The sequence below is a fragment of the Alternaria alternata genome, assembly GCF_001642055.1.
Source record: "Alternaria alternata strain SRC1lrK2f unplaced genomic scaffold CC77scaffold_1, whole genome shotgun sequence".
NCBI classification, from domain to species: domain Eukaryota; kingdom Fungi; phylum Ascomycota; class Dothideomycetes; order Pleosporales; family Pleosporaceae; genus Alternaria; species Alternaria alternata.
This window is the reverse complement of record NW_017306190.1, coordinates 883,853-896,063: the sequence shown is the minus strand read 5'-3', so window position 1 is coordinate 896,063 and position 12,211 is coordinate 883,853. Positions and strand designations below refer to the sequence as shown.

The 12,211-nt window shown below is 53.7% G+C and overlaps 7 protein-coding genes across 7 annotated transcripts; 3 read left to right on the top strand and 4 right to left on the bottom strand.

The window, feature by feature from the left end:
* Positions 1-1,134: 1,134 nt before the first annotated feature.
* CC77DRAFT_1027129 (hypothetical protein) lies at positions 1,135-2,614 on the top strand (the record flags this gene model as incomplete). Its single annotated transcript, XM_018526354.1, has 2 exons — positions 1,135-2,416; positions 2,469-2,614. The coding sequence occupies 2 exons, from the start codon at positions 1,135-1,137 to the stop codon at positions 2,612-2,614; spliced, it is 1,428 nt and encodes a 475-aa protein (XP_018391423.1).
* A 990-nt stretch (positions 2,615-3,604) lies between these two features.
* Positions 3,605-4,511, bottom strand: CC77DRAFT_1004029 (hypothetical protein; the record flags this gene model as incomplete). The annotated part of the gene is made up of 2 exons (XM_018523239.1): positions 3,605-4,188; positions 4,238-4,511. 2 exons carry the CDS (start codon positions 4,509-4,511, stop codon positions 3,605-3,607), a joined length of 858 nt encoding a protein of 285 aa, XP_018391422.1.
* Positions 4,512-6,334: 1,823 nt separating this feature from the next.
* CC77DRAFT_1015339 (rotamase-domain-containing protein) lies at positions 6,335-6,772 on the bottom strand (the record flags this gene model as incomplete). Its single annotated transcript, XM_018524001.1, has 1 exon — positions 6,335-6,772. A coding segment is annotated over one exon (438 nt), but the record flags the coding sequence as incomplete, so codon positions are not given.
* Positions 6,773-6,858: 86 nt separating this feature from the next.
* CC77DRAFT_1015338 (hypothetical protein) lies at positions 6,859-8,055 on the top strand. The gene is made up of 3 exons (XM_018524000.1): positions 6,859-7,314; positions 7,369-7,962; positions 8,007-8,055. The coding sequence occupies exons 1-2, from the start codon at positions 7,238-7,240 to the stop codon at positions 7,793-7,795; spliced, it is 504 nt and encodes a 167-aa protein (XP_018391420.1). The 5' UTR covers positions 6,859-7,237; the 3' UTR covers positions 7,796-7,962; positions 8,007-8,055.
* Positions 7,848-8,129, bottom strand: CC77DRAFT_1015337 (hypothetical protein). Its single transcript, XM_018523999.1, has one exon. The coding sequence runs from the start codon at positions 8,083-8,085 to the stop codon at positions 7,873-7,875; it is 213 nt and encodes a 70-aa protein (XP_018391419.1). The 5' UTR covers positions 8,086-8,129; the 3' UTR covers positions 7,848-7,872.
* Positions 8,130-8,274: 145 nt separating this feature from the next.
* CC77DRAFT_1036739 (ribosomal protein L14) lies at positions 8,275-8,792 on the bottom strand (the record flags this gene model as incomplete). Its single annotated transcript, XM_018527031.1, has 3 exons — positions 8,275-8,576; positions 8,636-8,720; positions 8,778-8,792. 3 exons carry the CDS (start codon positions 8,790-8,792, stop codon positions 8,275-8,277), a joined length of 402 nt encoding a protein of 133 aa, XP_018391418.1.
* Positions 8,793-8,981: 189 nt separating this feature from the next.
* Positions 8,982-11,619, top strand: CC77DRAFT_17486 (histone-lysine N-methyltransferase SET9). The gene has a single exon (XM_018530464.1). The coding sequence runs from the start codon at positions 9,345-9,347 to the stop codon at positions 11,328-11,330; it is 1,986 nt and encodes a 661-aa protein (XP_018391417.1). The 5' UTR covers positions 8,982-9,344; the 3' UTR covers positions 11,331-11,619.
* Positions 11,620-12,211: the final 592 nt, after the last annotated feature.

The following is a 12,211-nucleotide window of genomic DNA, read 5'->3' as shown; positions in this document are numbered from 1 at the left end:
CATTCATTGCTTTTCACAACGCTAGATCTATCGTTGAGCCAGCCACACGAAAACAGAAAAGTAGACAAGCAGCCTTCTCGTGATACGAGAAGGGCCAAACTGCGACACGACAATAGCTGCTGTCGTGCAACGCAGCACTTGCGCATCCCATTTAGCACGAGCAAACAAATGACAGCTGACATGTCAGAGTATTTCCAGTCGGTGAGCATCAACACACCGTGCTGCAATACTTACCTGTTCTTGTTCTCGTTCTTCGCTCGTCATTCTCTTCTTTTCAGACGAACGAAGGATTGTAGTGAACGGACCTTGAAGTATCGAGATCCTTATATGTACCTGGTATAGGCGATACCTGTGCTTTTGGTCTGCGACGAGAGCTAAGAGTGCCAATGTGTTTGTAGGAACCCCATCTAAAATCACCGGGAAGTATCCCTTTCTACAACAAATCCGGTTTTCCTGTAACGGTCCGCCGGACGTGAGTGCTATGGGTGCATCGCATTCTACACCTCCACCCCTCGTCGAAGTCAACGCTCCTGGAGGAAAAGTCTTAGTTCCCCCTGGTGCGTAAACCTCTTTGGTCCTGCTCTACACCTCATCCATCTGTCCTTCCATTGTTATTGTCCATACTTATACGTCTATACAGGGACGGCATTCAGTGTCCACCCACCCTCCTACGCGCGCTCAAGATCCGATCCGTACACACGAGGTCCCATATACACACCCTGTCCACTACCATATCGTGGCGGACACCAACACCAACGTCCGCGAAATCGACCCTACCCTCGGTACGGAGGACCAGATATAGATATCTCCGAAGAGAGTGACGATAGCGAGAGTACAGACTTGAATATGATGGAAAGCAGAAGTCCAAGAGGTATGCGACGTCAAGTATCCAAAGGCTATCCCGGCGGTATGATGGGTGGTGGTGGCATGTCGGGAATGAAACGCAGAGGTGGGCTAAGGGGTTTTGAAGGTATGGATCCGAGACCCAGGTCTGCGCCTGAGATGCAAATGGGCGGATATCCAGGTATGGGCGGTATGCCAATGGGTATGCCTGGGAGTCCAAGAATGGGGGGTATGGAAACTATAAGGGGACTGGGTGGTATGGGCGCGATGGGGGGTATGCAGCCACCTGGTATGCCTCCAGAATACACGTCAAATCCATCGATGCCTCGATTTGGTGCTGGCGCGGGCATAAAACCGTATGCAGATGTGGAAGTAGCTCCCAGCCAGTCATCATCACGAAGTAGCCCAGACACATCTCAGCCCACACGACGAGCCGGCCGCAAAATACCAAAACACTACGAGCATATTCCAAAGGGTGCATACGCCAACGCAGAGAAGCATGGACGAAAATCGCGCTCCCGCGCGGACCCGCAAACGTCAGCCCGTCTAAACCGCGGCCAACCTTGGAATAAGCAGGTTGGCCCTTCAGGGGGCGAGCTGCTTGGGGGCGACGCCTTCCTTGACGCCTGTATTTGCACCACAGCTTGCAACTGCAGGAAAAGCGAGCGCGTCATATACCTTGCACGAAATGACCCCCGTAAAGGCAGCGACTCAGACGAGGAGGATTATACCTACGGTAGCGGTGAGATCAGGTACATACTGAAAACAGATCTAGGCAAGGACTGTGGAGATCACTCGGGCTGCAAGAAAAGCGAGAGCAGTGACAGTGAAAAAGAGCAGAAGAGCAAGAAGAAGAAGAAGGACAAAAAAGAAGAAAAGAAGCGGAAAGACGAGTTCGACGAGTTCAAAGAGGATATACTAGAAGCGCTCAACGGGTTGCAAGACCTGAAGAAGGACAGTCACCAACGAGATAGAACCGAGAGCGGCCCCACAAGACAACCTTTTGGAGGGGCAGGCATAAGGCCGAGTGCGTTCCCGATCAACGATATGGATATGAATCCACGAATAGCCCAGCAGATGGGCATGATGAACGGTGATCCGTACGGCACGGGTCGGATGCCACCTGGCATGGCTGATCCAACAGGTAAATGGCGCATGCATCCTAGTATGGAACTGGGTAGAATGGGCGGTGGCATGGAAACTACTGGTTTGGGAGGCTTTGAGAATGACATGGGTGATATGGGTGACATGGGGATGATGGGAAATCCATACATGCAACCTGGCATGATGAACAAGAAGGGTATGCGGCCCAGCTTCATGTTGCATCGTGGGGCGAAGGCAGGCAGACAGTTCAGCAATGGCGGCATGAGAATGGACATGGACATGGATCAAATGGCCGCAATGTATGGCAGGGCCATGGGAGGTGGCCGCGGAGGTATGATGATGATGGGTGGTGGAGGTGGTGGTGGAGGCAGGCGAGCCCACTTAGACTCGGAGTCTGATGATTTCGATCTTGGTCTCGGGCCTTCAGTGCGGTCAGGCATGCGACAACAAGCTGGCCGTGACAGGACCGGTGAGTATCATCATTCCACCGTGATATCTATGGTATACTGAAATCATGTTAGGACGTGGCAGTAGGAGACCAGGTAATGAAGACAAGGATATCCCAATCAGGCGTGACTTCGGAGGCAGCCCGCTTGCAAGGGCCAACGGCAGTCAGGATCGAGGCAAGCAGGCCCGAGTTGATACAGATGACGACGATGCTTATTGAGAATACGACACCTTAAACTTGAATAGTTCTTCTTGGGTGAGCAACGGCACGGAAACACTAAGAACGTCGGTCAACATTTGCAGACCAATCATTGCGTAGAAGCAAACCTTCTTTTTTGGGCGCATCATGTTTCGCCCATAAGTCGATCATCTCAGCGTAATTCAGACGCCCTGTTTCGCGTGGTTGGGAGTTGGCAATGAAACATGTCGATCCGCGGGCGCGGACGCACCCCTCTCGTTGCTGTGGCAGGGGCGGGGTTGAACTGACTGGCAGATGCAGGCTGCAGCAGTGCCGAGAACGTGCAGGATCGGGCTTGCTCAAGCTTGGCTGCATTTCTACATGGCCAACCTCATTGTTGGCACGACCCGCGTTAACAATATTGGTGCGCCTTGTCAGCTTCTGCTTGAAGACAGGTTGAGGCGTTGGACTAACTTTTGAGTGTTGGGCAGCCACAACTCATGCAGCTGCAGCTCGATAGGGCCCGTATTGGGCACCACAATATAATGATAGCAAAGCATTGTCCCTCGCAAAAGACGAATGACGAGAGTGGCATGCAGCACTGGCAAGCAAGAACATGCGCGGAACAAGTCGTCATTTAGATGTTTTGATTCGTTATCTGGGCTAACCTTCTAAGATGAGCCGTGTGGAATTTATCGCAATGTCGCATGGCAACCGCCATGCAACCAAAATGGATCTCTCGTGAGACCGCCGTCATGATGACATGGGCGTGTATGAGATCTATCATAGGATTATGTCCATTCCAGTAGATCTTCCCGATCTGTGAGTGTAGATGCCTACATGAATGAATACCAACCGACCAACTCCTCGCTTGTAACGCACAGGAAGTTAAGCAGAAACCAGGGGAAATGAAACTTCAAGGAAATGGGAAAGAAAAGGAAGTTTGTGGTTGTGCTGTGCCAAGCCGCGTGACTGATGCGCTCACTGAACCATCTCAAGAGACCGGTTCGAGGAGAACCACCTCACTAGCCTCTATGGGGCGCACCAGCCGAGTCCGGTGGTGGCAAGACCGGCGGCGCTTGCAAGGCGCTTGCCGCGTTCGTTGAGACTAAGGATCAGCAACTTCTTCTCGGCCCAGAAGTTCTCGAAAGCATTGATGTCGTCGGAGGAGAGGGCACCCTTAGCACGCTTAGCCTCCTGCCACTCTGTATCGACCTTGTAAGACTTGTGACGTAGACGGGGAAGGGCCTCAGTTCGCAGGTGCGACAGCTCAGCAGCATACTTGGCGTCGTGCGACCTCAGCGGCGTAGAGAAGGAGCGCTCACGTGAGCGAGAGAGCTCTGGGGGCCCTAGGCAAATGGGTGAACCAGGGCACATGATTTGAGATCCAGATACGCCAGAGAAAGCCGGAGTCGTAGGTGAGGCACTTCCTGACTGAGAGGCTGTTGATGCAGTAGTGAGAGGCGAGGACGAGTCAGATTGGAATACACTGCTAGCGTTGCTGATTGTGCGGAATTTGGGAGGAGGGAGTTCGTCGAGGTGAACCAGAAGCTCGTCTCCAGCAGCCTTGGGGTCGACTTCGAAGCTGTCGAAGTGCTGGTCAAGACGCGCGAAGCCTGATCTAGTTAGCATCAAACCAAGTGTACGGAGAATGGTTAGACTTACCAGTCAGAACAGCGGCGCCTGCACGCTGAACATCAGTTAGGCTAGACTGGACTTGCTTGGGAAGACAGTTCCAGAGTTGCTGAGGGCAGTTCCAATGGCGTAAGTGAATAGGGTCGTAGCTGAATGCATCACCGTCCTTGGGGCAGACGGTGCGAGCAGTTTCCACATTGGAGGCAGTGCGTGAGAGGCAAGCAATGGTCTTGCGACTTGAGTTGCGGCGCGATGTTGGGATAGGGTCATGATAGACAGGGTGGGGAGATAGTGGAGCAGCCATAGCGGCAGTGTAGTATGTCGAATAGGTTTGTGTGGAGTTGTGGTCGACAAACAGTGGAGGTTGAGACTGGGTAGTGGATTGCGGGGTGCACAGCAATGAGTGATGCTTGTAAAGACTCAAAGGAGCGTGAGTGGTATTTGTAGAGAGCGACGGGAATCTTCTAGACAAATATTCTGTGTGTGAGGTGGTGGAGGTGGAAGGGTAAAAGATCGCGGAAGCGCTGGTGATCGAAGGTCTTAGCGGAGTAAACAGGGCGAGGTGTGGAGTCGGGCAGGGGTGTGCGGGCACTTTGCGGGCGGCGTTGGTGCGTGTTGATGGTTATGGGAATCTACGGCCCAAGGCACTTTCCCATATAGCTTGACGGAGCGACTACGTCAATTCACGGTGCGAGAAGCTGCACGGGCTGAGGAATCGGGGATGCCGCAGGTGTAAGGGTACAAGGCCTGGACGGATGATGAAGGGGTGAAGGGGCGGGAAGGCTGTGCCACTGTGGTTGGTGAGCCCAAATGCCCAGGAGCTTGACAGTGAAATTGCGGGCTACTGTGACGCAGGGAAAAACGCTGTGCGTGCGCGGACAATGAAAAAGGTGCTAGGGCGAGATTCCCAGACTTTCGGGATCATGGCTGCCCACCTGCAGTTGCTGCTGCACGGCATGCCCGCCACGCTATCGCAACGCAAGAGCATCCCAAAACGAACCTCTCGGCATGTCCAGATCCAGCGCCCGAATATTGCTGCTGCTCGTCTGCTGAGGTGGGCTGAGGCCAAAAAAGAAAAATTGCCAGCCAACTTACATGATACGTCACTGGGCCGTCGCTTCCTTGCGGTCTCGGGCTGATCCGGAACCGAGTTGGCTTGGGGGCGAGGCGCAGGCTCCAGGAATGCCGAAACCAGCCACACACACTGAAACCGCTCGAGTGTGAGGAGAGACGTGTGCAAACGGCTCGAGGAATGCTCTAAGGCGTCTTTAGTACTCGCGTTTCAAGTTTGAACATCAGCTGACTGAGGTACATATGTACATGGAGGCCGGCGCCTACTTACTGCAGTAGCGTAGCTATAGCTTTGGCGGGGGAAGTCGCGTTAGCCGAAGTCTCTGTCAAAGCGCAGGAGTGATACGGAGAGATGGATTGAACGACTTGTCTTGTCCAACTGCGCGCTTTTGTAGCAGACCCCGACTTTGGTCCTGGGCTGTGTGCGGGCGATTGCGAGAATTTTCATCTTGACGTCTCTGGTTCCGGCCCCACAAACTCTATCTCCATCTGGATTGTGGTCTGCTTGTCGTCAGCACGCGTTCAACGACGTATGGTCTCTGACCAATGCCTGGTCGATCTAATGAGCATGCCAGACGACGTAATCATGTAAATTGACACACGACACGACACCTTGAACGTGCTGCGTCCTGAGGCGCTTTTCACATGCATGTCTTATGATAGTAGTATTACTTAGTACTACCATCATTGTTTGCTCTTGGGTGGTCATCGACGACGCGTCTGAGCCACGTTCCCGAACTCTTCCAGTCTGGCATAGCCCGCACGCGTCCCAGTAAACCCCTCATCACGGTACATCACGCTTTCATGCTTTAGTCTTCGCGCGACTAGTGGACTACTCGAGCCTGTGTTGCGCACTGTTAGCACCATACTGAGACATGTGAAAGCCGTCCCACCTTTGGATCAAGTGCACGCCCGAAGCCGTCTCGACCATGCCGCTCACCTGGCCCTTCTCCAGGTCAAAGGCAGCCTGCTCGAACTCCTTCTGCATGTCGCCCCTGCCAAAGAAGCCCCTGGTGACGTTAGTGTTTCTCCCGACGTCTTCAGCGTCGCAACTTCTTACAGATCTCCTCCCTTGCGAGCGCTGCTGCAATCTGACTCGGTGGTTGCAAGCTCCGACAGAGATTTGGCGTTAGGGTCCTCCTTTCCCTCCTCGTAGGCCTGGATCTGCTTGTGGTAATTCTCGATCATCGTCCGCGCTTCTTCCACTGAGCGCGTAATCTTGGGTTCCCGCCAACTAGCCGGGCGTCTGCTGTCGCGATGCTTGACAAGGAGATGGGCGCATCGGATCTTGCCCTCAGTACCTGCGACGGCTGCCGGTGCGACGCCCTTGGAGCTGTGGTTGGCAGCCATGTACGCCTTCAGCTTGTCTGGGTTTGTTCCCTGTGGTGGTTCCCATCGCGAGTCTTTTGTCTGGGCGTGGAAGTAGTATGGGAGGTTCTTTGTGTTGGAGCGGCGCACCTCCCATCCTTCAGGGAGTCCAGTCTCGGCGGACGACTGCAACGCGTGAGTTGGTGCATAAGGTAAGCTGGATTGCGAGGCGCGATGCTTACCATTTCTGCTAATGTTGTTTCTGTAAAAGTAGAATGGAGTATGCTATGGTAGAGCGCAAGTAGTGCAGAGCTTGATAGGAGTCTCCGCACGGTTGTTATACGGGCAGCGTGGAGCGACGTCTAGAATTGCAGGCGGTGGACAAGGCGATCGGCGCTTCAAGGTCATAATGCGGGGGCGCCTTACAAACAAAGAGCGCGGCTCTGCACCACAGCAACAGCAGCCGAATCAAGACGGGTGGCCCGCGCTCACCAACGTGACTCTGCGCCGACTCTGACACTGACGTCTCTTTCGCGATACACTTTTTCTCGACTTTTCTCGACACGCGCAATAATACGACCGACACGACTGCACTCGCTACACGAGCACACACGAATTACGACCTTTGCACCCACCACATCCGCACCCAACATGGCGTCTCCAGCAGCACAGATGGGAGGCTCCAAGGGCGGCAAGGAGCCCATTCTCTTCCGCTTCTGCTCAGAATGGTGAGCAGCCTGTCGAGGTCCCCTGCGACAAAGATTACCGCTGACCAAGTGTAGTTCCAACTTGCTGTTCCCCCGCGAAGACAAGTCCGAGAACAAGCTGCTTTTCGCCTGCCGCACATGCAGCTTCACCGAAGAAGCGCCCTCATCCTGCGTTATGCGCCACGAAATCGCGTCCACAGTCGGAGCCACAGCCGGTGTCACAGCCGAGGTTGCTCAGGATCCCACGGTTGGTTACTCCCTGTCCGATGCCCAAGCTGCCCAGGCCGCTCTTTCTGAGGAGATGCCCTGCTGCACCATGTGTGGCATGCCCATCATGTGCCAGGAGTGCGGCGAGGAATCGGCTCCTGGCTTTGCGCTGGAGGCCGAGGACGAGGACCCGCAGGCAGAGCGTCCCCAGCAGGAGATGCGCGAGGAGGATGAGATGTTTGAAGATTACGACGACGATTACGATGAAGACATGTGGGACGAACCCACGTCTTGAAAGCGCCCCCTGCGTCTCCCACCAGTACAGTTGCTTGCTTGCTCTTGAGCGTGCTCGCTGACTGTACCCGTGTCTAGTTACCGCGTATCCAGAAGCAATGCACAGAGTGCGGCGAGAATGAAGCCGTCTTCTTCCAGTCGCAGCAGCGGACCGCCGAGACGGGCATGGTAAATATTCCGGACAAGTTCACGAGCTATCCTGACTCTCTTAGGCCCTTTACTACGTTTGCGCCGGATGCGGTCACGTCTCGCGCCCGTCCGATAGCTAGGAGGACGAAGATATGAATGCATGTAGCTGGCGTTTATTCTCACAACATTTACTGCGAGGAGTTCAGGAAAAAGCGATCTTCAGATACCCGTGGGTATAGTTTAGTGGCATACACATAATGTTACATTCCAAAGCGCTCCATAGACTCCCAAAAATGCATCTTTCACCCCACGGCCATGCCGTCATACGTGTATTGGACCACCCACATGTCATTACACGTGCATGGGCGCCAGCGACAAGATCTTTGACCACTGCTTCTGCCTCAGTTCCGCCGCAACGACACCACTGACTCTGGACCCAATAGGTTCGCCGGCCTTGTTGATCAGCACGCAGGCATTGTCGTCGAACTTGACTACACTGCCGTCCGGTCTCTGCCACTTCTTCGCTGTCCGTACTACAACCGCGTGTCGTACATCTCCTCGTCGTACCTTGTTCGCTGCGCTGATGGAGACGCTGTTACCGGTTTCCGGACCGAAATTTCGCTGCTTCTTTACGACTACTACTATGCGGTCGCCTGCTTCCATCAGCCTTTGTTGCGAGCATGACTCCTCTGCGACGGTGCACTAGACGTACCGACTTTCGCGGGGCGTTTCGATCGGAGGACGTTGACACATTCGACTATGGCGGCGCCTGAGTTGTCGATGCAATTTACGAGGGTCTAGAAGGGCGGATATCAGTCCTTGCTCTGCCGCCTTGATCGCCGGATTCGGCACACCTTTAATTGAATCATCTTGAGTGCCTTGTTGTGAAATTGCGATTACGACTGCCTGCCAAGATGCGCGCTGTTTGTGGTTGTGCAGTGGGGTGGTTGTCTAGGTCGGCAGCATCAAAGTTGCAAGTCGTAGTGTCGGGCTTTCTCTGGCAGTTCGGCGGCTTGCGCCGTCACCCCAGTCTTCTCGCTTATGCTTTCACCCCAGCGCAAGTGCCTATGCGCGTCTCCATAAGCAGGGCGGCTGAGTACAGGGATATTGAGCGCCGCGAGCCTTGTCGAGGTCACTTACTCCCGCACATACTCGTCGGGTGAGCGGTTGCGCCCGTCGCTCTTTCCTCTCCTTGCGCGCATCGCTGCTATTGTCTGGGGCGCTCCCTCTCCTTTTCGTGTCCCTGTTATTGTACTTTGACGGTGAATGCGTTGTCGCTGCGTTCCTGGCTACAAGAACGTCAGTCAGCCCTACCAACCACCCCTTTAATCACGAAACCCTACGACTCCTCACGATCTCCACGACCCACGGCCGCTGGCGCATACACCCTCGACCTCATTTCACCACCGCGTCACGCGATCATGGCGCCTTCAACGAAACTCACGCTGGACAAGCTTGCCACCTTCGACGACATCATCACCGACGCGCTTGTCGACAAGCTGTACTTCTGGGCTAAGATTCGCAAGAACAGAGGCGGCCGATTCACGGGATCAAGAGGGCTACACGAGGAAGACGTTGCCGACATCATCCGGCAACACGTTGTCTGGGAGAAAGACCCAGCCGAGGCAGTGCACAAGTTGTTGCAGTTGCCAGGACTGCGCAGGTTCGTGAACAGTCTGAAGGACGAGCGGGACCAGGACCAATTCAGGCGACATCTCCGGAGATACGTCAACATCTACATGTCAGATTGCCAATTTGAGGTCACTACCACCAACCGCTATATGATTACCGAACACGAGGCTTCAATCACCGCGCGAAGAGACATCAACCCCCGCGAGGAAATCAAGTACTTGACCGGAGTGCAAGTGGCAATGACAGAGGAGCAAGAGAAGGTGTTGGAGCTGGCGCGCAAAGACTTCAGTTTGGTGATCTCCAGTAGGAAGAAAACGCGCTCGTTGTTCCTAGGCCCCGCGCGCTTCGCCAACCACGATTGCGACGCCAACGCAAAGCTCACAACCAAGGGCTACGATGGCATGCAGATTGTCGCAGTGAAGCCCATTCTTGAAGGAGAGGAGATTACAGTCTCTTATGGCGAGGATTATTTTGGTGACGATAACGAAGAGTGCTTGTGTAATACTTGCGAAAGTCTCCAGCAAAACGGCTGGGCGCCCATGAAGCGTGTTGAACTCAACGACGGCGAGAACGAAGATGAGATGCAGGTCACAGACGAAGTACATACAGACGACACCGCCTCCGAAACTATCTCTTCTTCCGCCAAGAGGCCACGAGTTGACTCTACAGAAGAGGATCCTTCGCGCGACTCGACACCAGCCCCGAAACGTGCAAGATTCGAGCAAAAGAGTTCACCAAACAAGCAGCACACATCCAATCTCCTTCGGAAAACGACGCTCAAGAAGGCACATAGCACATCGTCGTTGCGCCAGGAACTCCCAGTGTCGAGTGTCGAAGACCCGGCGACCAGCTTGGAGGAATCGCCAGAAAAATCGCACGAGAATCGCAACCAGCAGCATGAGGGCCTTCTGACAGTAAACACGGATTTGATCAGCTCGTCACGGGAACCGTCCCCACAGTCATCTATAGCGGCGGCCTCACCCAAGTCGACTCATTCGTCTACAGATGCTACATCGATAGACGAAGATCATGCACACGAAGTTAGCGATCACAAGGAGAAGGTCGATCCTCAGACGATACAAGATCGCCCAGCGCTTGGGGTGGCCATAGTGAAGGAGGAAACTACTACGACAACGGTAAACGCCCCGTGGCCCTCCCCGCCTGCAGACGAAGACGCATACATGTCCGATCTCAGCGAACTTTCTGAGAGCTTCGAATTTGACAACGTGAACCAGCAGATTGTCAAGCGCAAGCCTCGACCTACCCTACGCACGACACGTTCCAAATCGCGCTTCGACGTTCAGAACCGCGTCGGGACGCCGATCACGATCGAAGAGGGGGACGAAGCCGATTATGTCGAGAATACACGAAAGCCAGGTGACTACATGACATCAAACGCTCTTCTCTCAGCCAAATACTCCAAGTGGGTTAATTGCCAAACATGCGACACAGATTTCGTTCAGCAGGACGGCTACAACACGCGTAAAGAGTGCCCACGATGCGAACGCCACTCGAAGCTCTATGGCTTTCCCTGGCCCAAGACTGAAAGAGAAGGCAAGCACGACAAAGAGGAGCGCATTCGCGACCACCGCACTGTTCATCGCTTCGTCGACCCGGATCAAGAGCGCCAACTGAAGCGCGATAAGACTAAGAAGGTCATCCGAGAGCATATCCGCGAACGCTTTTCAACACCGAGGAGTGCGAGGGATACCATGAGCTCAAGTATAGAGGTTGATAGTGGGAGAAAGAGGAGGCGTGTGAGGAAGACAATGTAAACTCGTTGATCTTCCAGGCAGCATACATTTGGTCATAAGACAAGAGAGTAGATAAAGAGGAATCTTGTACACTACAAGGCTTCGACATGCGTTCAGGCATAGGCCTTGTGCACACACGATTGCGCTGAAGAGAGGGGTATAGCGACTGCTTCAGAAGAGGAGTATGCGTGCATTGTCTTCATTGTTTTGGTCTTTACTTTTGCATCAGGCGTGTACCATCTTCGCGTTATATACTTCTTTATCATCTCTACTGCATTCCGGGGGCATACACTTGCATACAAGCAGCGGCGTTATAATCAACATTTAGCATTCGGGGTAGTTGCGCTGTACGATACCATAGGATACGAGAATCACGCTATAGAACGAGACAACTCCTGATACTTCGATGCATTGTTTGCAGCTCATCAGGTCGTACAGTGAAAGGAGACTAGTAGGGGGAGAACCGTATGCGTTTGTCTATGTGCTTCCTTCTCTCAACACCAGTGACCTAACTTATTGCAAACTCTCAATCACTTCCTCACCCTCTTGTTTCGCTCAACCCCTAGCCATCGTAAGCGCTCCTGACGATATGGATATGAGATGTACACTGACTCCTTACAACCACACTTAGTATCCAACAGTATGCTAGAACAACCACGACCCAAACTTTACATAGTCTTCTACGAAAAACCAGACGATCCTTTACCGACTATACTATACCAGTCCAACAGTTTGACCGAAGCAGATCGTTACCTGGATGAGTACGTCGGGGAATTTTTGAAATCGTATCGTGTTACAGGCGGAGCGACGAGTGCTGATTGGCTAAGAAGATTTCATATAGGGGATTGGGGAGGTCGCCTCATCAGTGAGCGGGATGTGGTTGTCTGGGTCGAATGTGCGGA